This window comes from Saccopteryx bilineata, chromosome 2 (genome assembly GCF_036850765.1).
Source record: "Saccopteryx bilineata isolate mSacBil1 chromosome 2, mSacBil1_pri_phased_curated, whole genome shotgun sequence".
Lineage (NCBI taxonomy): Eukaryota > Metazoa > Chordata > Mammalia > Chiroptera > Emballonuridae > Saccopteryx > Saccopteryx bilineata.
In genome coordinates, this window is record NC_089491.1 from 392,183,087 (window position 1) to 392,210,660 (window position 27,574).

The window sequence follows — 27,574 nt, forward strand, 5'->3', positions numbered from 1 at the left end:
TGGAAATAATAAAATCGGTATAGGAAAAAATTCAGAAACACTTAAAAAATTAGTTATAAGAACGTTTAAATTAATTAAAATAATGATTTTACTCTGGTGGATATATCATAGAGATATTTGAAAATCACTTTACTGATTGTTATCCAGTCAAGTTTGAATCTCTAGGAATTACCTCTGGTAGTCCCAGAGTTACTAGGACAAATTTATTTGAAGACTGTAGAGTTCAGCTGAAGTTCTGCTTGATTCTTTCAGGTTTGTTTGTTTGTTTGTTTTAGCGAGAGAAAGACAGGGACAGACAGGAAGGGACAGCGATGAGAAGCATCAATTACTCGTTGCAGCTCCTTAGTTGTTCATTGATTGCTTTCTCATATGTGCCTTGTCCAGGGGGCTAGAGCAGACCGAGTAACCCCTTGCTCAAGCAGCGACCTTGGGCTTCAAGCCAATCATCTTTGGGCTCAAGCCAGTGACTTTTGGGTCATGTCTATGAGCCCATGCTCAAGCCAGTGACCCCATACTCAAGCCCTAATTACATTATAAATGAGGAAGAAATTATTAATATTCTATTGATCTGTTTTGCATAGATATTTACTAAAATTGATCATTAGAATTTCAGGAGCTAATTCTTTTGCCTCTGAATTTTACACATGATTTATCCCAGCAGCAAATTGCCCGACCATCCCAAGAAGAAAAAGTAGAAGAAAAAGAAGAAGATAAAGGGGAAAAAACTGAAAAAAAAGAAGAAGAAAAAAAGGATGAAGAAGAAAAAGATGAAAAGGAGGACTCTAAGTAAGTAAAATAGTTAAATGTTGTAGTTATTTTTAAATAATGAAATTGAATCTGTTGAAGGTATAAAATTTTAGATAAGAGAATCAACAGGGATGAGTGCTTTAACCACTTAATAGTTATTTGACATAATTAAGGGGTGGAGTATTTTAGTAAATATTCCTTTTGGCTTAATGGACTTAGGTGCCAGACATGATATACATGGTATATTACTTCATATGAGGTAGGCTACAGTAATACACACTTATCACTGAGGTATATCATATATAATTTAATCTCTGATTTGGAAGAGTCCTCAGGATCTTTTTTTGTTCCTCAGATAGTATACGTTAGTGTGAAATGCTGACACATGGGTTTTCATTTCAATACTACTTAAATTCCAGCCTTATTGATTTTATTGATCATATAAAGTAGAGTTTCTGGTTTGTTTAAGGTTGTTGATGCTGTTTTCCTGGTTATAAAAGTAATTCTCGCTCATTATAGAAAATTAGGAAAAGAGAGCAAAAGACAAAGAAAACTGACCTGTGATTCTGCCACTCAGAGACGGCCACTGTGGACCCTCTGGTGTGCACACTGGGTCAGGGCAGTGCGGGCTCTGAGCTGCTGGCTTGGTCCGTCTCCTCCAGGGGTCCACTTCACTGTAGCAGTTTTACACAGGACAAAATGCACCCGTTTGAGGGACATACTTGATGCATTCTGACAAGTGTGTGCATTGGTGACACTGTTGCACAGCCGTGCTGTAGACGGAACGTCTTCCTCACCCCAGGAGGTTCCCGCTGGCTCCTCTGCGTGGTTTGCCTTTCCCTTTGCTGGCCTCTGGCAACTGCTGGTCTCTCTCCTTTTCTATAATGTTATATAAACTGAATCACACAGTGTATAGTGTGTGTGTCGCTGCTTTTACTTAGGTAATGCCTTTGAGGTCCATACAAAACACACTTATCTGTGGTTTGTTCCTTTTTGATATTTATTGTGCTGTCTTTAGAATCCTCTTGAAAGTACTGAAGGGTCATCTCGTTTTGTGATCTCTAAAGCAGCCTGAATCACTTGATTTTCTTAGGTGTTTTTTTTTTTTTTTTTTTTTTTTTTTTTTTTTTGATTTTCTTAGGTTTTTAAAGGTTGTATACTCATGCCATTCTAATATTCTACTTGAGGAAGATACCTATTTAAAAAATTTTTTTTTTCAATGTTCAGGTATAGTATCATATTTATACTCCCACGTTTATTGGTTCTGCTCATATGGAACTTGTCTTGATTTAACTTTGTTTTTTTAAATCTCTATTTTAAACAAACATTCAGTTATTACTGAAGTGAGCTAGGTTTTATGGAAGGTGCAAAAACACACATAAATTTTTCCTGTGCTTTTGTTTCCAGAGAAAACATCAAGGAAAAGGACAAGACTGAGGGCGCCGCGGCGGAAGAGACGGAGGAGCGGGAGCAAGCCATCCCCCGGGGCCGGAAGACCGCCAACAGCCAGGGCCGCCGAAAGGGCCGCATCACCAGGTCCATGACCAGCGAGGCGGCGGCTGCCAGCGCTGCCGCCGCAGCTGCCACCGAGGAGCCGCCCCCGCCCCTGCCGCCACCGCCTGAGCCCGGTGCGTGGGCAGCTTGCGTGTGGGGTTCTGCTCCTGGGAGGCTAGGGCGTGGGCGACTGCGGGCTTAGACCACCTAGAAATAGCCTGCCAGTCTGGCCTGTTTCATTTTCTAAACCTTTCTATGAAAGTCTTGTAAAAATATGACAGCCCCAGTTTTGCTACCCTAATACAGCTGTTTTTCTTTTTACTTCTAATCCTGTGTACTTGCTACTTTGTGTTCTGAGGCTATAACTTAGCATACACCATGAATGTTTTCTAGGTTTTTGGGGGGTTTTTTGAGAGGAAGGGAGAGGGAAGAGTGGATGGGGGGAGAGAAGCATCAACTCATTGTTCACTTAGTTGTGTCTTACACATTGTGCTTCTCATACTTGCCCTGATTGGGGCCAGCGACCTTGGGGTCGAACCTGTGACCTCGGTGCTTTTGGGACGGCACTGGATCCTGTGCCATAGGCCAGGGCCAACAGTTTCTAGTTTCTAAGCGATCTTCAGTATTCCTTTTTGATAGCTGTGAAATGTTGGCATTGTGCTGTGTCCTAAGCCACAATTTCCTGAATTGTTCCCTGTTGCTGAATGATCAGGTTATCCCTTCTTCTCCTTTTAAACTAATATAGATAGCACTATAATTTAAAATATATTCACACAGCATTTTCTTTGTTAAATTATTTTTATAGGAATAAGTTATTATACGAAGGACTATTGAGTCTATAAGAGGCTATGCATTTTTCTGTTACTAAACATTGTCTCCTTAGTGGATAAAAGATCACGTTAATGACAAGTACCACTGTTGGTGGTTCAGTGGCACCAGTTTTGTGGTAACATTAAGTATGAAAGAAAACACAGGTTCTGGGAATGGCCAGAATGATGTGAGGGAACTAACTACACAGCAGTAGGAGGCAGATTACAAACGGCCTTGTTTAAACTGTATCCTGCTCTGCTTACAAAGTGGGGAGGTTGACAAAGGTTTGGGTTTTTTTTTACTTCAAGTGAGAGGAGGGAAGATAGTAAGACAGACTCCCACATGTGTCCCAACCAGGATCCACCCAGCACCGCCCCCCATCTTGGGCTGATGCTCACAACCAAGCTATTTTTAGTGCCTGAGGCTGACCTGCTCTGACCCTTAGTGCCTGGGGCTACACTTGAACTAATCAAACCACTGGCTGAGGGAGGAGAAGAGAGAGAGGAAGGGGGAGAGAAGCAGATGGTCGTTTCTCCTATGTGCCCTGAACAGGAAGCAAACCCAGGATGTCCAAATGCCGGGCCAGCACTCTATCCAGTGAACCACTAGCCAGGGCCTTAGAAAGGTTTTAAAATAGAGGAGTGCTTTGATTAGGTTGGTGTGTAGAAAGATAACTGGTGACTGTGGAGGTCAGGTTAGAGTAAGGGAGCATAGAGGAAGAGGCACCAGCTAGAAGGGTGTTGTTACTCAGTGGTCCAGGCAAGGAGGGGATAGATTCAGGAGATTAGAACTGACTCACATCACTGGATGTGCAGGGTAAGTGGGAGGAGGGACTCAAACATTAGTCTGAGGGTTCTGTTCCTGATTCTGGTGACTAGGTGGATGGTCGTACTATTAATTGAGAAGGAGGGTAGAGCAAGTAGTTCATTTCAGTCCTGATGATCTCAGTTTTCTTTATAAAGTACAAGAGAAAGTGTTCAGTTTGCTGTCCATCTATGTTTACTAGATGGCAGGCACCGGGGATGAACAGAAGAGCCTCCGAGGGTTAGGAGGAGGTGGGGGGGTCACAGGACAGGAGGGAGCTGTGGCTGGCAGGAGATGGGGTGTGGTTTTTTCCTCTGACACTACAGGAGAGGAGGGATGGAAGTCTAACAGGTGGGAGGGTATTGAGTAGAGTGGGACTTCTTAGATTGTAAATTACCGGTATTCAAACAAGTAGCTATGGGCGGAACTTTAAAACCCATTGAGAAAGGTCATGGAGGTGTTGAATTTTCCCCTTTAGTTTGGAGGAGGAAGAGGCTGATACTGACCTATGTCAGGAGTTCTTTCACCAGATGCTTTAAGCGGGCTTTGTGTCAGATAAATTGCTTACAGATTTTGTGGTTGGTGCCATCGAATCTACTGAAGGATTTAGCTTCATCTTTCTCTACCTTATTGGATTCTCTCTATTTCAGTTTCTACAGAGCCTGTAGAAACCTCTCGGTGGACGGAAGAAGAAATGGAAGTTGCTAAAAAAGGTAAATGATAGTTCAGATTCTATAGGGTTTTCTTTGTTTTTTTGTTGTTTTTTTGTTGTTTTTTTTTACAGGGGCAGTGAGAGAGTCAGAGTGAGGGATAGATAGGGACAGACAGGAACAGAGAGAAAAGAGAAGCATCGATAATCAGTTTTTCATGGCGACACCTTAGTTCATTGATTACTTTCTCATATGTGCCTTGACCGTGGGGCTACAGCAAACCGAGTAACCCCTTGCTCGAGCCAGCGACCTTGGGTCACTGGCTGGTGAGCTTTGCTCAAACCAGATGAACCCACGCTCAAGCTGGCGACCTCGGGGTCTTGAACCTGGGTCCTCTGCATCCCAATCTGACGCTCTATCCACTGCGCCACTGGCTGGTCAGGCTCTGTTGTTGTTTTTTTTAAAGATTATTAGTAAGTGAGATAGAGCTAATTTGTTTTTATTAAAAAGAAAAGTTCTTCTACAATGATAAATAAAATTTAGAAGTACACTTAAAAGTTTTTGTTTTTTTTTGACTGTGTGGTACCTTTGATGATTTCTCATGTGGGCCTTGTTGAAGAGGCCTGCTTTTTTTTTTTTTTTCCCCCTGAAGTTGGAAACAGGGAGGCAGTCAGACAGACTCCTGCATGCGCCCGACCAGGATCCACCTGGCATGCCCACCAGGGGGTGATGCTCTGCCCATCTGGGGCGTCGCTCCATTGCAACCAGAGCCATTCTAGCACCTGAGGCAGAAGCCACAGAGCCATCCTCGGCGCCCGGGCCAACTTTGCTCCAATGGAGCCTTGGCTGCAGGAGGGGAAGAGACAGAGAGGAAGGAGAGGGGGAGGGGTGGAGAAGCAGATGGGCGCTTCTCCTGTGTGCCCTGGCTGGGAATCGAACCCGGGACTCCTGCACGCCAGGCCAACGCTCTACCACTGAGCCAAATGGCCAGGGCGAGGCCTGCTTTTGAGTTCCTCATTTTATTAGAGAGCAAGTAGGCTATTTTTACTTTTCCAGAATAGTTGTGTTTAAATGCTATTAAAGTTGTTTTGGAAGATATTTTTATATAAAAAGTTTATTATTTCTGTTATTTAAAAGTTGCATTCAATAGAATAGTAAATATTTTCTTAGTTTTTACTTGGTAAAGCATTTGATTATAAACTCTTAAAGGGGAAAAAAAACTAAAAATTCGCACTGCAATTCAGAGAAGAGAGTGTGAACTGTGTAGCCAGACAGAAGTTTGAATCCTGTCCCTGCTGCCACTTTCCTAGCTGTGTGGCCTTGATCTTACTCTGAAACATTACAGATCTTGTATTTTTCTGTTGTTGCTTATTAATGTAATATAAAATGGAACTAAAGTTTGTAATAGGATAAATAACTGGTTTGTAAGTAAATATTTTAAAAATAATTTTGAGAAAGATTAACCAACTTTTTTGAGGGTTAAGTATAAATATTTACCTTGTAGTTCTAGAGAGAAGTGATTATAAATAGCTTGACTTTTAGTGACACATTCTAGACTTTCTGTCTAGCACAGGTAATGAGGGATACATTCAAGGATCATATAAGCCAACTTAAAGTGTTCTGTCCTTTATTTGAAATTTGTCTTGATTACATGTATAACTTTTTAAGATACATTTATTCTCATTTGATCAACAAAATGTCATAGTAAAATAAGTAGGTATTAGTTGTATCATAATCTTTTTCAGGTAGATATACTTCCATATGACTGTTCAGTCACCACTCTTCATCTCTTATTCATATATCGGGAGGGATTCAAAAGAGATCTTCCAATTATTATTAAGGAAGCAATACTATCAACTTTATTGTTTATTTTTAAAATTGATTTTAGAGAGAGACAGGAAGAGGGAGAGAGAGGGAGTAGAGAGATAAGAAGCATCAACTCGTTGTGTCACTTTAGTTGTTCATTGATTCTCATAACGTGCTTTGATTGGGGGGGCTCAAGCCGAGCTAGTGACCCCTTGCTCAAGCCAGCAACCCCTCCTTGCTCAAGCACACAATTTTGGGGTTTGAACTGGGTACCTCAGTGACCCAGGTTGATGCTCTGTCCACTGCACCACCACTGGCCAGGCATGGAAACAGTTGTAACCATGAAAAATCGATATTTTTCTATAAATTCTTAAATTTGTACTGGAAATGTTTGCTTGGTACACCTGTATTTAAAATTTATTTCTGGCAGTGTAGTATGTGTGCATACGTGTATCCATGCTCCTTACATATGTGTGTGTGCATAGATGTATTGTTTGATTAAAGAAATGGCCGATGGCATAGTTTTCTGTGATGTATTACAACAGGTTTTTTTTAAGTGGTAATTTTTTTAAGGGCATTTCTTGAGATATGGACTGAAGACATGCTGGTTATCGTCTATGGAATTGCACATATATATGCACACACTCATACATACATACACACATATGTATACACAGAGCAGGGCAAAACTAGATTTACAGTGGTATGAAAAACACAGAATTTGTTCTTGCATTATTATTAATTATTATATTTTCCATATGAACAACTGCAAACCTACTTTTGCCCCACCCTGTATGTATACCCTTATGTTAATTATTTATATTTATATATGATTACATTATTAACTTTATATTAATATACTGTTTCCAAAGATTTAGAAGTACCTTATTTATCAGTTTGAATTTTTACTATGTGTCCAGCATTGTCCTAGCCCTCAGGGAGATATATAAAGATAAGTTTGACTGCTTTCATTAGTGAACATGTTTTAAGTTTGGGTGGGTAAATAGAGCTGTTAGTGAATTTTGTGTCCATACTAATTTCAGTAAGTATTGAAGTATATCAGTAAGTAACTAAAAACACGTTTAGTGTTAATGATTGGGAATATAATAAATATGTTTATTATATTATTATTATTGTTTGCTTTACTCGGTTACTGTTAACATTGAGTCTGTTTTTAAACTACAGGTCTGGTAGAACATGGTCGTAACTGGGCAGCAATTGCCAAAATGGTGGGAACTAAAAGTGAAGCTCAGTGTAAAAACTTCTATTTTAACTATAAAAGGCGACACAATCTTGACAACCTCTTGCAGCAGCATAAACAGAAAGTGAGTATATCGGGTGGTGGGTCTTTTACTGTTTTTTACTTACAATTTTTTGTTTGTTGTTTGAGCCTCAAAGATTGTCTGTGAGAGAGCTTGTGTAGGTTATATTTTTATTTATTACACTCACCTGTAAAAGGTGTGCTAGTTTCTTGGCAGAAGGCAACTGTTTCTTTATTTACTGCCCTAGGAATAAAATTTCTCTTAGTAGTAATGAGAATTCATTACTTTTGAACTACTGTAGACTGGGACAGTTTGTGCATATATAGTGGTGAGTAGTTTGAAAAATGGTTCAGATGTTACTTTTGGTGAATTTGATGAAAGTGATTCATCTGCAGGAAAGGCCAGTTAGTGGGAACGCAGAGATCGCTGCACTTGGAATGGCAGTCAGACCCAAAGCCTTCTCGTGTAGTGTGTGTGTACATATTAGCGTTCTCTGCGCTCTCAGATATGGAAAGGTTCCTTTTGGTTATTTAAGTCATTAACAATTTATTTTAATACTTTCCATTGTAGACTTCACGAAAACCTCGTGAGGAGCGAGATGTGTCTCAGTGTGAAAGTGTAGCTTCCACTGTGTCTGCTCAGGAGGATGAAGACATTGAAGCCTCCAATGAAGAGGAAAATCCTGAAGACAGTGAAGGTATCCAAAATAGGAAGCTTAGTTTGACGACTGCTGTCCCAGTCATGTGGCTTTTAGCTTAATGATTTGACAATTAGGAATTGTTTCAATAAGAACATAGTTCATCAGTGTTTCATGGATTAGAGACTTTAAACTTAAGCAAAATGTATATATCTATTCAACAACAAATATAGGGTCTACCGGAAAGTTCTGTCCGTTTCTATCACAACAAGTTTCGACACGTAAGCACGTTTATTTGGCACATGTGTGCCTCTCTATTTTTATCACTTAATGTATATATACTGATGTAGCAAATTAACTAAAACAAAGTTGATTCACGTTAGTCTTATGTGTGAAGTGATAGTGTACCCATGGCTACTGATAAAGTTTATTTACTCCACTGTAATTTTTACGAATTTCAACAAGGAAGAAATGCTACAGAAGCATGTCTGTCGCATCCACCATATTCCCCGGACTGAGCACCCTCCAACTATCACTTGTTTTTGTCCTTACAAAATTTTTTGAAGGGCAAAAAATTAAAAAATGAAGATATCAAACAAGCACTGGTTCAGTTTTTCGCATCAAAAGATAAAACATATTTCAAAAATGGGATATACAAATTGCCCTCACGCTGGCAAGAAATCATTAATAATAATGGCAATTATATTATTCAATAAAGTTTATTGACGGTAAGAAAAATTTGTATTTTGTTTTATTCCAAAAACGGACAGAACTTTCCGGTAGACCTTATATTTATGCATGGAGTTCCTGAGCTGGTCCAAGTGCTACAGACAGAATATCTTGAAAACGGCAGTCATGCTTCAGATACTTTAGTGCCTCCATTAGTGTTTCTTTTCTTTCTGACAACAGCCATTCTAATAGGTGTGAGGGATTGCTCACTCTGTTCTTTTTTTTTTTTTTGAGTCAGAGAGAGGGACAGATAGGGACAGACAGACAGGAAAGGGAGAGAGATGAGAAGCATCAGTTCTTCGTTGCGGCTCCTTAGTTGTTCATTGATTGCTTTCTCATATAAACCTTGACCAGGGGGATACAGCAGACTGTGTGACCCCTGGCTCAAGCCAGTGACCTTGGGCTCAAGCCAGCGACCTCGGGCTCAAGCCATTGAGCTTGGGCTTCAAGCTAGTGACCTCTGGGCTCAAACCAGTGACCATGGGGTCATGGTCGATGAGCCCATGCTCAAGCCAGTGACTCCTCGCTCCAGCTGGATGAGCCTGCGCTAAAGTTGGCAACCTCAGGGTTTCGAACCTGGGTCCTCCGCATCTCAGTTCAACACTCTGTCCACTGCACCACCACCTGGTCAGGCTGATCATTCCCTGTCATCTTCTAGCTGACCCTGTGGCTGTAATACTTCAGTGAGGCCACTGAGGACTTACGATTCACCCTAGACATCTGCTGTCAAACATGGTTTCTGTCATCACCTGAAACATGTTCATTATCAGATTTTTATGCTGTACCATTATCTTTAAGGTGCTGAAAATAGTTCTGATACAGAAAGTGCTCCTTCTCCTTCACCAGTTGAAGCTGTGAAGCCCGGCGAGGACTGCACTGAGACGGGAACTTCTCGAGGAAGCACTGAGCCTGGGGCTGAGCGCGAGGGCACCCCCGACCCTGCACCCAGTGCGTCCCCCCCATCAGTTCCGGGTACAAAGCCGGCCGAGGGTGAGAGTGCGGAGGCCCTGGCTAGTAACAGCCTCCCTGGTGACCTGGCAGAGCGCATGGATCAGGAGCACAGTGCTGACGTCACTTCTGCTCTGGGTCTCCCCGCGACAACTGAAGCCGACTCTGGAGATGCTGAGATGGGGGTGCTGGGAGACAGCGCGTCGCGAGGCGAAGGCGATGCCAGAGAGAGGGAGCTGGAGAGAGTCAGCGAGAAGACAGAGCCCGGAGATGACGAGCTGGGGGGCGCTCAGCGGATCGGCGTCCAGCGGCCGGAGCCCCAGTCTGACAACGACTCCAGCGCCACTTGCAGTGCTGATGAGGACGTGGACGGGGAGCCGGACAGACAAAGGTGAGCCCCTCCCGTGGACGCCACTCTCTCCTCACCCTGTTGGTCGCCGACTAAACCCCAGCACCATGCCGGCTACAGAGCACACATGGTGTAAATAACGGGCATGGTAAAGGCAGAGTGTGCAGTCTTAGTATGTGGTAGGTTATGGGGCTCTTCATTTTAGTGACCAAGAACACTGGTGTGATCCTTTATTTATTTATTTATTTATTTGTTTATTTATTTATTTATTACAGGGACAGAGAGAGAGAGAGAGGGATAGATAGGGACAGACAGGAATGGAGAGAGATGAGAAGCATCAATCATCAGTTTTTTGTTGCGACACCTTAGTTCATTGATTGCTTTCTCATATGTGCCTTGACTGCAGGCCTTCAACAGACCAAATAACCCCTTGCTTGAGCCAGCGACCTTGGGTCCAAGCTGTTGAGCTTTGCTCAAACCAGATGAGCCCTTGCTCAAGCTGGCGACCTCGGGGTCTCGAACTTGGGTCCTCTGTTCGAGATGCTGTATCCACTGCACCACTGCCTGGTCAGGCTGATCCTTATTTTTTAATGAAAATGATTACATATTTGTTTACTTCAGTTGCATTCAGGCCACATGATAGCAGAAAATCCTTACTGTTCAGACGCCATGTAAGGTTAACATGATGTGTGTGTGTGCATGTTGACTCAGGAGGAGTTATACATGTATTTAAAGTTGACTTTTTATAATTGCCACTTGCAGAATGTTTCCTATGGACTCAAAGCCTTCAATGTTAAACCCTGCTGGGTCGGTCCTGGTCTCCTCCCCAATGAAGCTGAGCCCGCCGGACCTGCCCCAGCTCCAGCACCGAGCTGCAGTGATCCCACCAATGGTGAGTTTGCCAGGAAAGCTGGAAAGGGAAAGACCTTTACAGACACTTCTTTAACTAGTGCTTGATTTTTTAAAAATTTGTGGTAAAAAGCAGTGAACATATAATTTATCATCTGAACTGTTTTTTCGTTCAGCAGTATTAAGTATATATATATTATGGTGCAACATCTCCCGAATTTTTTCATTTGGTAAAACTGAAATTCTATTCCCATTAAACCATAACTCCCCTTTCCCCCAGCCCCACCCCAGCCCGTCGTAGCCCCCATTCTGCTCTCTGCTGTATGAATTTGGCTGCTGAGGGTACCTCGTTCAAGTGGAGTAGATAGTACTTGTCTTTTTATGACTGGCTTCTTTCACTCAGCATACTGTCTTCAAGGTTAATCTGAGTTGTAATGTGCCAGTATCTTCTTCCTTCCCTTTTTTTTTTCTTGTGCCAGAGACAAAGAGAGGGGACAGACAGGGACAGACAGACAGGAAGGGAGAGAGAAGAGAGGCATCAATTCTTTGTTTAGCTCCTTAGTTCATTGATTGTTTACTCATATGTGCCTTGACCGGGGGCTACAGCAGACCCAGTGACCCCTTGCTCAAGCCATTGACCTTGGGCTTAAGCTGGTGACCTCAGGGTTTCATACCTGGGTCCTCCGCATCCCAGTCCGACACTCTTTCCACTGTGCCACCGCCTGGTCAGGCTCCTCTTCCTTTTTAAGGCTGATAATAATCCATTTTGTTTATCTTTATGTTGCTTTTTCAAATGCATTCATTGTGATGATTGATTGAGATAGTCATTTCTAAGAAAAAAGTAATAAGATGCTTTAGCCATAAATGTTAGTAACTCTTGCTTTTGTTTGTTTTGCTGTAAAACGGTAATAGAATGGGAAGGTATTGAATAGTTAGGATGAACTAGAGATTATGGCTAATTTTAGTATACAGTTCCCAATCTAGTTTTACTTACATTTTTCCTTAATCTTCACAAATTTGACTCTGTCTTGATAATGAATTCCAGTCATGGGAATTGATCTTTTACTTAGTTATATTCTAGCTCCTGCTTTATTTCAGGGGATAAAAACTTGTTTCCTGTCTCATGTGGTAATTGGGAAAAGTTAGTGTGTGCTTATGAATGGTCTCACACACACAAAATCATTATACATTTGTTTATTCATTGATTCATTCAAATGCGTATTTAGTGTCTGCCCAGTTCAAGACAACATTTTTAATGCTGTATGTAATATATTCATATTATAGTCTCTAACTTCGAAAGACTTACAGATTGGTCTTGATAGTAAATCATAGATAAGAATCATCATAAAAATTAAAATGGGAAGCTTTCTTCTTAATGAGACACGTAAGGAAGACTCCACTTAGGAAATAATACTTTGGTTAGATCAGTGGTTCTCAAAGTGTAACGCCAGGACGCACTGGTGTGCCCTAGAACAGTGGTCCCCAACCCCCGGGCCGCAGACCGGTACCGGTCCCTGGGCCATTTGGTACCGGTCCGCAGAGAAAGAATAAATAATTTACATTATTTCCGTTTTATTTATATTTAAGTCTGAATGATGTTTTATTTTTAAAAAATGACCAGATTCCCTCTGTTATATCTGTCTAAGACTCACTCTTGACGCCTGTCTCAGTCACGTGATACATTTATCTGTCCCACCCTAAAGGCTGGTCCGTGAAAATATTTTCTGACATTAAACAGGTCTGTGGCCCAAAAAAGATTGGGAACCACTGCCCTAGAAGATTTTCAGGTATGCCCTATGGCAGGGGTCCCCAAACTACAGCCCGCGGGCCGCATGCGGCCCCCTGAGGCCATTTATCAGCCCCCGCTGCACTTCTGGAAGGGACACCACCATCTCATTAGCCAAAAGCAGGCCCATAGTTCCCATTGAAATACTGGTCAGTTTGTTGATTTAAATTTACTTGTTCTTTATTTTAAATATTGTATTTGTTTCCATTTTGTTTTTTTACTTTAAAATAAGATATTTGCAGTGTACATAGGGATTTGTTCATAGTTTTTTTTTATAGTCTGGCCCTCCACCGGTCTGAGGAACAGTGAACTGGCCCCCTGTGTAAAAAGTTTGGGGACCCCTGCCCTATGGTATTCCAGAGAAATGTGTGCCTGTTGGGGACCAAAAAACCAACAGGGTTTTTGGAGTTTAGATTTTGGGGGGACAGAGGTGTGGGGAATTGACTGTTAGCTGACAGTCTACCCAACCCCCCCCCCCCCCGCCTCATTTGCCTGATTAGGTTGCAAAAGGCTGTTAAGCTGTGGTGCTGGATTGTTTACACTACCCCCCATGTTCCCCGGAAAGACTGGAGGCAAGTTTCTTCTAGCCTTTGTTTGGTGTCAAGTTAAGATGATATGTATGGTGGGTGTTTTCTGCGCTCAACACAATTAAGAGTAAAAAGAGAAGAAATTTTCAATGTATTGACAAGGAAATGAGAGTTTGCCTTTCAAATACATGCCCAAACATTGAAGAAATTGCTAGGACACATCAGGCTCATGTTTCTCATAAACACAAGAATGAAAAAAAACTTAACACATTCATGCTGGAACCTGTCGAATTTACTAAATCTTACTAAGAATGTATCTATATATATAAAAAGATAACTTTTTTGTCATTTTTTAATTTTTTTAACCCCTTTTTTACGAATTCTAAAAAGCATAACTCAAAAAATGTAACATAAAAATGTTTTTTAATGTCAGAATAAATTTAATTTTGTTATATTTATTTTGTTTAATTACCATAAAAGCACGCTTGGACTTTATATTTTTTCCTTTAATATTTGACTTAATTGCCTGACCTGTGGTGGTGCAGTGGATAAAGCGTCGACCTGGAAATGCTGAGGTCGCCAGTTCGAAACCCTGGGCTTGCCTGGTCAAGGCACATATGGGAGTTGATGCTTCCAGCTCCTCCCCCCCTTCTCTCTCTCTCTGTCTCTCCTCTCTCTTTCTCTCTGTCTCTCTCTCTCCTCTCTAAAAAGTGAGTAAATAAATAAAAAAATTTAAAAACATTAAAAAAAAAATTTGACTTAATTATTCTATTTCTCAGAAATTTGTATATAGTCCACCTACAATTATTTGTCAGATTTTAAATGCGCCCCGACTTCAAAAAGTTTGACCACTCGGTTAGACCATAGTAGTTCATTTGGCTTTTTATAGCAAAAGGAGGAAAAAGCATGTTTACATATAAGCCAAAGCACAAAAGCAAGAAAATTATGTGTGTTTACATTCAGTGAAAAACCCTGTTTATAGTAACAGAAAAAAACTATGGAAGTCTTTAGATAATGGGTTCTAAAATATAGTCAAATCTTGCCTCTTCCCAAGACTGTTTTCACAAAATAATGGATGATTATTTCACAAAATAAGGGCAATTTGTTTAGTACTGGACACAGCAGCGCTTGGGTCTTTCCTTAATGACATGGGAGAGAAAAAGAGAACGAATACAGAATTGCAGAGTGTCATAAGTGCTGTATGCTGTGAAAGAAATGAACGGGCTACATACAGGAAGAAGAAAAATGGGGGGCTAGTTACAGTACTGTATGGGGTGGGGCAAAACAGACTTACAGTTTGTATGGAAGGTAATAATACAGTAATTAATAATAATATAAAACCATACTCTGTTTCGTGTACTCACAGCTGTATGCCTACTTTCACCTCATCCTGTTTGTTATTGGTTAGAGGTGGTGTCTCTGAAGAAGTAACCTTTAATTTTCCAAAGGGAGAATTGATATGCTAATGACTTAGTTATGGGAAGCTAAGAGATTGATTAGATTAGTTGAGGAAGATTTCCAGTGTCTGGCTCAAACTGCCCAGGTGCCATTTTCTAAAATGGAGATCGCTGAAAGAGAAGCCTTGAGTTTAGAAAATCAGTTCAGTTTTAAATATAATAGGCTTTGAGGTGCTTTGAGATATCCAGGTGGAGGTGTTAGGTCGGTGATTTTTATAAATGTGGACTCTGGAGAAAAATGTCTTAGAAAGTTACGAGCTGTTAACATATAGGTGACCTCTCACTCCACAGAGGTGGGAGTGGTTCCCTGGCAGGAGGTCACAGAGAGTCAGGGTCAGGGTGCCGGCTGCACCACCAGAGATTTGTCCATCCTAAGTGAGAAGCAGACAAAAGTATTATCATTCCTGATTTTGAGTTCTCTTATCACGACTTTTGTGATTTAAAAAAATAATAATTTTTTTTAATTGATTTCAGCGAGAGAGGAAGGAGAGGGAGAAAAAGACAGGAATATCGGCTCTCCCTTGATGTGCCCTGACTAGCAGTCTAACTGGTCACCTCTGTGCTTCCGGAGGGTGCTCTAACCAACCAAGCTGTCTGGCCGGGGCACAACTTTTGTGATACATATTGTGTTCAGTTCTAAAAGTAACTGATGATCTTTTTTTTTTTGTATTTTTCTGAAGCTGGAAATGGGGAGAGACAGTCAGACAGACTCCCGCATGCGCCCGACCGGATCCACCCAGCACGCCCACCAGGGGGCGATGCTCTGCCCCTCTGGGGCATCGCTCTGTCGCCTGGGGCAGAGGCCAAGGAGCCATCCCCAGCGCCCGGGCCATCTTTGCTCCAATGGAGCCTCGCTGTGGGAGGGGAAGAGAGAGACAGAGAGGAAGGAGAGGGGGAGGGGTGGAGAAGCAGATGGGCGCTTCTCCTGTGTGCCCTGGCCGGGAATCAAACCCGGGACTTCTGCACGCCAGGCCGACGCTCTACCACTGAGCCAACCGGCCAGGGCCACTGATGATCATTTTAAGCATGGTACTTAAAGATTACTTTGGTTCAAAAATGGTAAAATCACTTCAGCCTGTAATAGTAACAGAAATGTGCATTATTTGCAACGTGAGGATGTTGACTGTGCACGCTCAGATGTTCTGGTCTCCCGGCAGGTGTCCTGCACGCCCTGCAGCATCCCGATCGGAACCCCAGTGAGCGGCTATGCTCTCTACCAGCGCCACATCAAGGCCATGCACGAGTCCGCGCTCCTGGAGGAGCAGCGGCAGAGGCAAGAGCAGATGGACCTGGAATGCAGAACTTCGACCAGCCCGTGCAGCACCTCCAAGAGTCCGAGCCGCGAGTGGGACGGTAGGTAGAGCCTTCGCCACGCAGAGTGCGCTTGGAAGGAGACGGCGCTGTACTCGCAGGCCGTGTCCTGTGGGCTTGGATTAATCAGCACGTCAGCCGATGTGTGTAGTACACTTACTCCGCACAGAGAAACTGATTTCAGTTAAGTCACTAAGCTGTGTCAGTGTTACTAACTGTGATGCTCATCCTCATGCCGGAGACTGTAGAAAAGCCCTGCTTCATGCTCTTTGCCTGAGTTTTCAGAGTCAGTGTGAATTGTCTTGTCCGCCAAGCCAGTCGCCATGACAGGGCCACATTCTCTGTAATTCTCTGATGTGATGGGCGACAACCTTGTGTAACACGTAGAGCCAGTCAGACCCTGACTTGACCCTTCTCCAGCGTGTACCCGTTGTGTGGCCGTGGCCACGGCTCGTAACCTCTCTGAGCTTCAGTCTTCTCATCTGTCGAGTGCAAACTCCATGCCTACCTACCTTGCTGGGATCACAGCCCCGAAGAAAGAATGGCTATTCAGTATTGTTTATAACACATGGCTCAGTCTTGTCTTATGTAAAATATTTATATAATGTAATCTATAGCCGTAAATACTGATTGGTGTATTAATATAGACATAGTATAAGTGGATACCATGAAGGTACTTTGTTACATTAATGTTTTTATTTCAAGTGGCAGCTTTGACTTATGCATGCTTTTTTAGTTGCTGCATGATACACTTGTTTTGTTTTTTGACAGAGAGGGACAGATAGGGACAGACAGAAAGGGAGAGATATGGGAAGCATCAATTCTTTGTTGCGGCATCTTAGTTGTTTGTTGATTGCTTGTTTTTTGATTGCTTTCTCATATGTGCCTTGAAGGGGGAGGGGGAGCTACAACAGAGCAAATGACCCCTTGCTCAATCCAGCGACCTTGGGCTCAAGCTGGTGAGCCTGTGCTCAAGCTCACAACTTCGGCGTTTCAAACCTGGGTCTTCCGCGTCCCAGTCTGACACTCCATCCACTGTGCCACCGCCTGGTCAGGCTGCACTTGTTTCTTTTTAAAGGAGAAGAAATGGAGTGATTTCTAAACTTTATAAAGTTCTGGCCTGGTTAGAAGATGGCACATGTGTTCTGGTTGATAGTCCATTTATAGGCCTTATGTTTGATATGCTTAGAATCTAGGAATATTAAAATCTTCTGTAATTATGGTTCAGTTTTCTTCCAGTGATTCAGAAGACTGCAGTACCTTTTATAAATAAACACTATTAACTGTAGGATGCCATGCATTTCAAGGGCTGTGTAACGTAAAACAGGAACTGGAGAACTTAACTGATCCTGCTATCTCCCACCTGTCACACCAATAATGAGTTAACAGTTACATGATACTGAACCTCTTATGTTAGAGTTTTAGACACAAACTTTATGCTAGTAAAAATGTGAACCCAGTGATAATACCCATCAAGGCTTGGTATATAACAGATACTAAATGAACATTTCTTGAACGGAGGTGAAAACACTGATAACTTTTGGGATTTTTTCTGTATTGTATCTAGAGAATCCTTAATCACTAACTCAACAATTGATGTTGCAACTGGAGCCATTCTAGTACCTGAGGCGGAGGCTGTGGAGCTGTCCTCAGTGCCTGGACCGACTTTGCTCCAGTGGAGCCTTGGCTGTGGGAGGAGAAGAGAGAGAGAAAGGAGAGGGGGAGGGGTGGAGAAGTAGATGGGCGCTTCTCCTGTGTGCCCTGGTTGGGAATCGAACCCTGGACTTCTACACGTCAGGCTGATGCTCTACCGCTGAACTAACCGGTCAGGGCTGGTATCCTAATTTTTAATCATTATACAGTGGTCTTAAAATCAACCTCTTTATATTTTTTGATTAATATGACACCAAAATGTTTATTGATATGATACCAGTTAGGTTCAAGGTGACTCTACAAACTGGGACAGTTCATTACATTGTATTCCAAGCTTAAGTTTTGTTTTTACTAATCTGCCTAGTATGTTCATCCAGTAATTTGTTTAATAAGTACCTGAAGTCTCTCCTGAAATTTTTTTTTTTTTTTTTTTTTCCTGAAGCTGGAAACGGGGAGAGACAGTCAGACAGACTCCCGCATGCACCTGACCGGGATCCACCCGGCATGCCCACCAGGGGGCGACGCTCTGCCCCTCCGGGCGTTGCTCTGTTTCGACCAGAGCCACCTCTAGTGCCTGGGGCAGAGGACAAGGAGCCATCCCCAGCGCCCGGGCCATCTTTGCTCCAATGGAGCCTCGCTGCAGGAGGGGAAGAGAGAGACAGAGAGGAAGGAGAAGGGGAGGGGTGGAGAAGCAGATGGGTGCCTCTCCTGTGTGCCCTGGCCTGGAATCGAACCCGGGACTTCTACACGCCAGTCCGACACTCTACCACTGAGCCAACCGGCCAGGGCCGAAGTCTCTCCTGATTTATAGCTAACCTGTAGTTCACCATAAAGGATAATCTTCCAAATGACATTTGCATATTTGTAGTTAAATTACACGTATGTAGAATGTTTGACCAACATGTTTTTATTGTAACATCACAGAGTAGGTTCTAGGCTGTTAAATATAGTCAGAATGAGGATTTACGGATCAACCATCACTGATTTTGTAAACCAGGCTGGTACAGTCCTCCTGAATTAGGACTATGGTTTTGGTTTTTCTTTTCATGGTCTTAGGCAGCATCTGTTTTCTAGCTGTTTGATTATATTCATTTTCTCTTCATCTCAGTGGTTCAGGTAACTATGGTAGATGTGCCCTTTTGAAGTGACGTGAAGCCTTTCCATCTGTAGAAAGCTTAAAAAGTACCTTAGGGAAGGGTGGTTTTCACTTTCCAGGAACATTAGACAGGCTGACCCTTGCCTTGACTTGAAACCTTCATCCTACAGCGAAGGAACTAAAATTTATACATGTGGAGATAGAGTTAGAATTGAACCTTAATGCAAAGTAATAAAATCTAATTGAAATAAGAGTTAATTCTTTTATGCAGCTGAATCTAGTTTGTTTATTTTTTGGTTATTTTTTCAGCTCTGTGTACATCAATTTAAATAGCTGTACTTAGAACCATATAAATTATTTTATTTCCATTTCTTTAACTACTATGACAAAGTGGGTTTTTCCATATAATTACAAAACCAGAAATGGCAGAGCAACCAGGCACTGAATTTATAATACCTTATCACAGGGGTCGGGAACCTGTGGCTTGCGAGCCAGATGTGGCTCTTTTGATGGCTGCATCTGGCTCGCAGACAAATCTTTAATAAAAATAATAATAATGTTAAAAATATAAAACATTCTCATGTATTACAATCCATTCATTTCCTACCACTCATGTTCATGGTTGTGGGTGGCTAGAGCCAATCACAGCTGTCCTCTGGGACAATACCAAATTTTTATTGGATAATGCTTAACGTACATGGGTCGTTGTATGGCTCTCACTGAATTACATTTTAAAATATGTGGCATTCATGGCTCTCTCAGCCAAAAAGGTTCCCGACCCCTGCCCTATCATGTTCAAGTCTCCAGCAACCAAGAAGTGGTTTTCTCCTGAAGTTGGTTTATTTCATAAATCTTCACAGTGTTAGAGCGCTTCTTGATCTAATTACAGAAGTATGGCAGATCAGGATGAGTGCTGTTATCTTGTTGGGTGTCCCAGAGGCATATAAATTTCAGCACCCAGTATGTCAGAGAGAAGTGAGTACATTGTGCTTTAGAGGTCAGGGCCAGGAATTATATTGCTTTCGAAAAATCCTGGTAGTGTGACCTGGGCAATTAAATGTGGTTCTTTGAGTCTCAGTTACATTATCTGTAAAGTAGTATTAATCTCATTGGTTGTAAAGTCTAAATGAGACAATTCATGTAACACGAAGTAACACATACTTCATACCGAATATTAGCTGATATTATAATTGTTTCTGGGTTTCAAAAATATCTTAGTAAACCAAAGAAATTTTCATGCCTTACACTAATGAATCAGTTTTGGAGACGGAGTATAAATCTTCCACTTACTAGTGAAATGCTAGAGCCCTTCCCTTTGGAGGGGAGCTCCGGGGATGCCGACCATGACTTGTTACAGTACAGTCAAGATCAAAGGAACCAAAGAAGAGGGTTAGGCATCTGAAGGAAGAAGACATATTAATACTCACAGTATTAGATTATCTGCCTAGAAAGCCTGTAAGAGTCAACTGAAAAGTTGTCAGAGCTAAACGGAAAGTCCATTCAGTTTCTATGAGAAAATTAGTATACAGTATATAGAAATCTGCATCTTTCTCCACTGTATATCTAATAGTCAGTGATATACATAAACCCAGATATGAAAAAGATGGTTTTCCTAGCAACAAAATATAAAATTTCTGTAAACAATTTTTAAAGAATATATGAAAACATGTAGGTTTCTTAATTAGAAAACTCATTATGGTAAAATGTCAAGTCTTCTGTAGTCATAATTTAATGCAAATCTAAGGAATATTTCAGGGGTACTTTGGGAAGAAACTACTCAGAATGATTTTAAGTTTAGTTTTATTTTGAAGAATAAATGGGTAAGGCTAGGTAAGTAAAGGAACAGAGAAACGAGCAGGAATTTGTTCTGGGAGACATTACAGTGCCACAAACGTAAGTGGTTTGGGTAACGGGTGATATCACTTCTTTGTGCTTTTCTGGTTTTCCAAAATGATAGTGTGTCAATTTCACTTAAAAAAGGAAAAATTAGCCTGACCAGGTGGTGGCGCAGTGAATAGAGCGTCAGACTGGGATGCAGAGGACCCAACCAAGTTCAAGACCCTGAGGTTGCCAGCTTGAGCGCAGGCTCATCTGGTTTGAGCAAAGCTCACCAGCGTGGACCCAAGATCTCTGGCTGGAGCAAGGGGTTACTCGGTCTGCTGTAGCCCCACGGTGAAGGCACATATGAGAAAGCAATCAATGAACAACTAAGGTGTTGCAACAAAGAACTAATGATTGATGCTTCTCATCTCTCTCCGTTCCTGCCTGTCTGTCCGTGTCTGTCCTTTTCTCTGACTTTCTCTTTGTCTCTGTAAAAAAAAAAAAAAAAAAAAGGAAAAAGGAAAAATTATATATTATATGTAATACATATATTTTAAGTCTTAATATGACTCGTCTGTCTGATACATCCTTTAAATCCTTAAAGTTTATTCTTTCTTTGGATATAAATGATGTCGAGTAATTTTTATTAGCATTATTGTAGTAAATTCATAGTTTTATAAGCTTATGCAGTGTAGGTGTTTTGGATTAGTTCGACCGGCACTGTTGAAAGGCTTCTTCCATTTCTTCCATTTCTCATTACCTTTATCTCTGCACATTAAGCAGTGGGCTTCAACAGGCTACTCCTTAAAAGGTTTGGAATCCTCAGAGATCCAACCTCTGATTGAGGCCAGCCTTGAATACCCAGAATGGATGGGTAATGTGATGTTTGTGTGTATGGCCTTTGTTGCATGTGAAAACACTTGATTTTCCTAATGAGAGGAAAGAGAAGTCCTTTTACCTTTTAAAGAGAAAAATCACAATAGAAATTTTGGGGACTTGATTAGCTCATAGTGACGATATGTACACAGATGATTTCTGTGGAGGAATTTTTGGCCTTGATATTAGTATATAGGTGGATCTGCCCCGAATGGTGTGGGCTTGGTCCTTTCACACTTAATCTTTTAATTTGAAGCTCTTCCCTTATTTTGATGAATTGAACTTTCATAGGAAACTCAGTCGCCTGTATGCCTTATGCTGCGGTCAGACGCGCTCTAGAGCAGGAAGCGCAGAGGTGCCGTGCTGCAGGGCCAGCATCACTGCACAGACTCTCCCCAGGGGGCAGTAAAGCCGCTGCACAGCCTGGGGGAGTGCGGCCGCTCCAGGGTCCTGCCAGGCACGTGTCCCTCCGTGCAGTGGCTGCCGGATGTCTGCCCACAGATGTCCCACCTCATGAATGAAGTGCTCTTCTAGGACACGTCCTCGCTGTTTCACACTTTCTTGTTTCTCTGCATTCCATCACTAGTTACACTGAGCTGAGAGTCCCCGGGCCGCTGGGAAGTTGATGTTGACACATGTATACCGTGATGCTGACTGGCTTTTCTCTCAAGAGTACATTCACTTTGTAAAAATATTGAGATCCCCACTCTCCCCTAACCTGTTGCAGAAATTCAGGAGTCTGAGAGAGAGAATCAGTACATGTTTCTCAAACTGTGAGATGCAAAGAGGACGTATGATTGGCTGTCTGTTGATCATGTCAATATAGTCTCCAAAGTTGTAACAGCAACTCTTCCTGAGAGGCAGCCTTTGATCTCACCTCTACTGTGAGGTCCAGAGAAGGGTGGAGAGGAAGAAAAATTCTTAAAGATTGCTGTTTATGTATGCTAGGCAGAAAGTTTCAAAAGAACCTTAACTTGAAAGCTCTGGTTTGACACAGGGGGTTGAATATTTCCACCTCACAACCAACCATTAGTGACCTGAATATGTGTACAGGTTTAATTCAAGTGACAGGGAAATTTAAAACAAATGTTCATTTTCGGCTTAATCTTGTACTGATATTTTGGGAATGACTGAGACAGTAAAAGGTTGCAGACTCGGAAATTGACTATTTTAACTCATTTTTTTCCCTTTTAAAAGTGCTCCAGCCTGCTCCACATCAAGTGATAACTAATCTTCCTGAAGGGGTGCGGCTGCCCACGACCCGGCCCACCAGGCCGCCTCCGCCACTCATCCCGTCCTCCAAGACCAGCGTGGCTTCAGAAAAACCATCCTTTATCCTGGGGGGCTCCATCTCACAGGTGAGTGTGTTCTCACCCAGCAGCTCTTCTGCTGTGTGGCTCTGGCAAACTTTCCCCTCCTTCTCATACTAGTGTTTCAGAGTCCTGATAAATAAAAAGTCTATGTAGATATATGAAGGCACAGTGGCCAGAAAATGCAGCAGTCACTCTCCTCCATGCCACACACGAGGAGTTACATGCCCAGGTTGAGTGTGGCACGTTATCTGGTGCAAGTTAGAAAAGGCACATATGTGCTTTGAAGTTCAGTGCAATGTAAGTGAAAATGGAATATTTTCAAGGAACTACAGTGTGTGTTGACTCTATTATAAAGCCTCCACCTATTAAACTATAGATGATCAGCAAGCCCTAGTTTATTCTGGCTCTGGCCACTATCTCTGTCTCTCTCTCTTTTTAACAGTCTGATCTGAGCGGTCTAGTCAGCTTTTAGTTATTTTCGGTGCATGGGGGGCCACAGCCACCCCCATCAGGTCGTGGGCATGGCCATCACTCGGACCGCTCTCTCACGCCCTTTCTGAGCAGCCTTCTCTTCCAGAACCTGAAACCGCCCCTGTTCTGCTTTCTGTCGTGATGGATTAGTTTTGCCTTTTCTAGAACTTCATATGACTGAAATTATGCAGGGTGTGCTCTTCTGTGTCTGTCTTGAACTTTGCTCAGTTGTTTAAGGGATTCACTCAGGTGTGTGTGTAATCAGCTGTTTCTTCCTTTTTATTGCTGAAAACGACTCCAGTGTGTGAGCGTAAGAGTTTGTTTATCCATCTTCCTTGATGATGGAAACCTCAGCTGTTTTCTATTTTTTGGCTACAATGAATAAAACTGGTAGGGACATTTTTGTACTGGGCACTTTGAGGATGTGTGTTTTTATCTCTTTTAGATAATTCCGGCAGTGGAACTGCTGGGAGTAGGCACGTTTTACTTGGTAATTTTCCAGAGTTGGGTGTACAGTTTCACACCATCACAGCAGTGAGTGAGGGAGACTTCAGGCAGTGGAACTGCTGGGAGTAGGCACGTTTTACTTGGTGATTTTCCAGAGTTGGGTGTACAGTTTCACACCATCACAGCAGTGAGTGAGGGAGACTTCAGGTTGCTCCATTTTTTTGCTCAGTCTTTTTTATTTTAGTCAATCTAGTGAGTGTACAATAAAGCACTTTTTCTGACACTTATTGGTTGTTTGCACATCTGATTGTTAAGTGACTGTTTAAATCTCATTATTCAATTTTATGGATCTGTTTTGTTACAAGGCTGTAGAAATTCTTTACATTTAATGAACGAAAGTCCTCTGTTAGCTGTATCTTCTTCCATTCAGTATGTTGTTGCCTTTGATGTTTTGTTGATGGTTTTCTTTGTAGTGTAAAACCTTCTAAGTTTAATGTAGTCCTATTCGTTTATTTTTTGTTGTTGTTGCCCTTGCCTGAGGAGACATATCCAAAAAAACACTGCTAAGAATGATATCAAAGCATTTACTGCCTACGTCGTCTTTTTTTTTTTTTTTTGTGACAGAGACAGAGAGAAGGACAGACAGGGACAGACAGACGAGAAGGAAGAGAGATGAGAAGCATCAACTCTTTGTTGCGGTTTCTTAGTTAATTGATTGCTTTCTCATATGTGTCTTGATGGGGGGGGGCTACAGCAGACTGAGTGACCCGTGACCCCTTGCTCGAGCCAGCGACCTTGGGCTCAAGCTGGTGAGCTTTGCTCAAACCAGATGAGCTCGCGCTCAAGCTGGCGACCTCGGGATCTCGAACCTGGGTCCTCGGCATCCCAGTCCGACACTCTATCCACTGCGCCACCGCCTGGTTATGCTGCTTACGTATTCTTATAGGAGTGTTACAGTTTCAGTCTTACATATTTAAGTCTTAAATTCATTTTGAGTTTAATTTTGTGTGCAATGTAGGAAAGTTATCCATTTTTATTTCTTTACTTTTGCACACATCTGTTCAATTTATGAAGAGACTGTCTGTTCCCTATTGGACCTCCTTTGTCACAGATTAATTGACCATGTAAATGTATATTGACATTTAAAAAATTGACCATTTTATTAAATTTTTACTAATTGGCATTTTATTAATTGACCATAGAAACATAGATTACGTGACCAGATGAGGATTTTCTGCTTTATAGATACCTGTTTTAAATTTTGGGCAGTGGGGGTATAAATTTTTATGAACAGAAACGTGACCGTTACATTTAAATTGATTGTGAAAAGAGTGTTATTTTAGTCTTTAAAAATTATTTTTAGGGCACACCGGGCACTTATTTGACTTCTCACAACCAGGCTTCCTACACTCAAGAAGCAACAAAACCCTCAGTGGGCTCTATCTCTCTTGGACTGCCACGGCAGCAGGACTCGGCCAAATCAGGTCAGTGAGGAAACAGGCACTAGGGTTCTGGTCTTGAGCGCCCCAGCCGAGACGCGGCCCTGAGCGCCTCCCCTCTCTGTCTGGCCCCCAGCTCCTGTGCCCTACATCAAGCAGGAGGAGTTTTCTCCCCGGAGCCAGAACTCACAGCCTGAGGGCCTGCTGGTCAGGGCGCAGCATGAAGGAGTGGTCCGAGGTAAAAATCTGCTGTTACACGGAAATGTTAAACTTTTGTCCCCAGTAAATGTATTAAAGTAAGTAATGGATGTGTTTTAATGGTGGGTTTTTAAGTTTAGAGCCCTTAAATTCTAAATTTAAGTTTTTTTCCATATAAAAATGATTTAAGAACTTTGAAATTCCGTATTTCAGCTTTCCTTTGTAATAATTACAGTATTATTTTAAAAGTACATTTCAATAAAACAAAAGCTTTTTCTGTGCTGCTGTTTCCTTCTTATCCCTCTCCTCAGTAGAGGCTGATTTTGGTGGTGTTTTTTTTTTGCAGGGGTCAGGGCTGTAATTTGCTAACAAGTTTGTTTTGATCCAGGCACCTCAGGAACCACTCAAGAAGGTAGTATCACTCGGGGAACTCCCACCAGCAAAATTTCCGTGGAAGGCATCCCATCTCTGCGAGGCTCCATCACGCAGGTTAGTCCGTCATTCCTGCGTGTAGGGGTGCTCAGTGGGCCAGCTGTCCCGGCTGCGGAGTCTGTGATCACGTTGTTTGTTCTGGGTTATGGGACTGGGTGGTTATGGGTTTCAGGGATGGCAAGTCCCAGATCTGTAAACTGCCTGCATGAAGACATTACAGTGATTAGTTTGACTACAAGCTGTATAATCTGTGCTGTCGTTCATCTGAAAGGTTAGTTATTTGAAAATTGGCAGAAGAAACCAGTTCCAGTTGATGCGGCTTCACTGTCTTCCTAGCAAAGCTTTTGCTATGTGTTCAGCTTAAATGGAAATGGAGAAAGTCATTGTAAATTATTTGCTTGCTTTTGCCTCAGAAATCAATTAAAAAGTTATTTTTTCCTCTTTCACATTATGAGAAAATGTGGCACTCTAAAAGTGACAATTTATTGTCTTATTTTTATTAGAAATTTTGAAAACATTTTATTACATTTGCATAATTTTAGGCCTTGAAAGAAATCTTTTTCTCTAGTTAAGTGCCTTCATAAAGGTTTGACTTCATGGCAGAGAAGGAAAACTGATTCAACTCATCTCTCTCTCAGCATTTTGAGAGGTTTTGTGTGTCAATGATGTGTTTAAGGATGAAGCTATATAGCATTTCTTTACATTTATGAAAACTTAATGTCTAATTCTCTCATGCTTGCTTTTATCTCCTTTGAAGATATGCATGATCTGACTCTCAGTGTGGTAGGTTAAATTTTCTGAGTGTCTTGCATTTCCTGAGTGACTTTTCTGGTCCTTGTGTTTAATTTGATGACAGGGCACCCCGGCTCTGTCCCAGGCTGGCATACCAACGGATGCTTTGGTGAAGGGACCCATTTCTAGAATTCCCATTGAAGAGAGCAGTCCTGAGAAAGGCCGAGAGGAAGCTGCATCCAAAGGCCACGTCATCTACGAAGGCAAGAGTGGACACATCTTATCTTATGATAGTAAGTACTGCGTCTCTACGCTGAAGCCAATACTGCGGCGTGTGACTCAACGCAATGGTTCTGGTTCCCCAGCTACTTGCTTTAGGTAGGTTAGTTTCTCTCCCCTGAGCCGAAGTTAATAAACAGGGTTAATAATAGTACTATCTCCTGAACTGCTTGTGAAAGACGAACTGAGGCGGTCTGTAAAAAGTGATGAACAGTACAGTCTGTCCATTTAGCCTAGGAAAGAGTCTTTATTTAAATACAATCACTTCCATTTTAAAGAGATTCTGTTTTGTAAGTTAAGCATTAGGGAATAGATATACTAGCTTGATAATCCTGGAAAATATTTAATTTAAATTCTCCTTAAATAAAACTATTTTAATGTCTATATGAAAACATTATTGATTTTAGAGAGAGAGGAGTGGGGGGGATAGAGACAGACAGACCTGCTGTTCCACTTATTTTTGCATTTATTAGTTGATTCTTGTACGTGCCCTGACCGGGGATGGGACCCGCAACCTCAGTATATCGGAACCATGCTCTGACCTACTGAGCTTCTTGGCCAGGGCTGAAAACATTTCTTTAAATGGACTCTTTAAGTTATATGTTCCCAGTAATAATATTGTATAAGAATTACTCAGGTATGGTGTACAAG

General features: G+C 41.9%; 1 protein-coding gene across 23 annotated transcripts in view; it reads left to right on the plus strand.

The window, feature by feature from the left end:
• Positions 1 to 27,574, plus strand: part of NCOR1 (nuclear receptor corepressor 1) — a 123,863-nt gene that overhangs the window by 52,724 nt on the left and 43,565 nt on the right. For 13 of the 23 annotated variants that reach the window (XM_066264326.1, XM_066264325.1, XM_066264327.1 and 10 more), the window contains 13 exons: positions 659 to 786; positions 2,155 to 2,375; positions 4,506 to 4,568; positions 7,497 to 7,636; positions 8,144 to 8,270; positions 9,738 to 10,278; positions 10,999 to 11,128; positions 16,013 to 16,208; positions 22,810 to 22,970; positions 25,207 to 25,327; positions 25,419 to 25,520; positions 25,869 to 25,969; positions 26,769 to 26,937. In XM_066264326.1, the coding sequence (XP_066120423.1) occupies positions 659 to 786; positions 2,155 to 2,375; positions 4,506 to 4,568; positions 7,497 to 7,636; positions 8,144 to 8,270; positions 9,738 to 10,278; positions 10,999 to 11,128; positions 16,013 to 16,208; positions 22,810 to 22,970; positions 25,207 to 25,327; positions 25,419 to 25,520; positions 25,869 to 25,969; positions 26,769 to 26,937 (2,200 nt within the window). Of the gene's footprint in view, positions 1 to 658; positions 787 to 2,154; positions 2,376 to 4,505; positions 4,569 to 7,496; positions 7,637 to 8,143; positions 8,271 to 9,737; positions 10,279 to 10,998; positions 11,129 to 16,012; positions 16,217 to 22,809; positions 22,971 to 25,206; positions 25,328 to 25,418; positions 25,521 to 25,868; positions 25,970 to 26,768; positions 26,938 to 27,574 lie in introns of those variants that run through there. The other 10 variants (XM_066264329.1, XM_066264333.1, XM_066264346.1 and 7 more) reach the window with 5 other exon arrangements.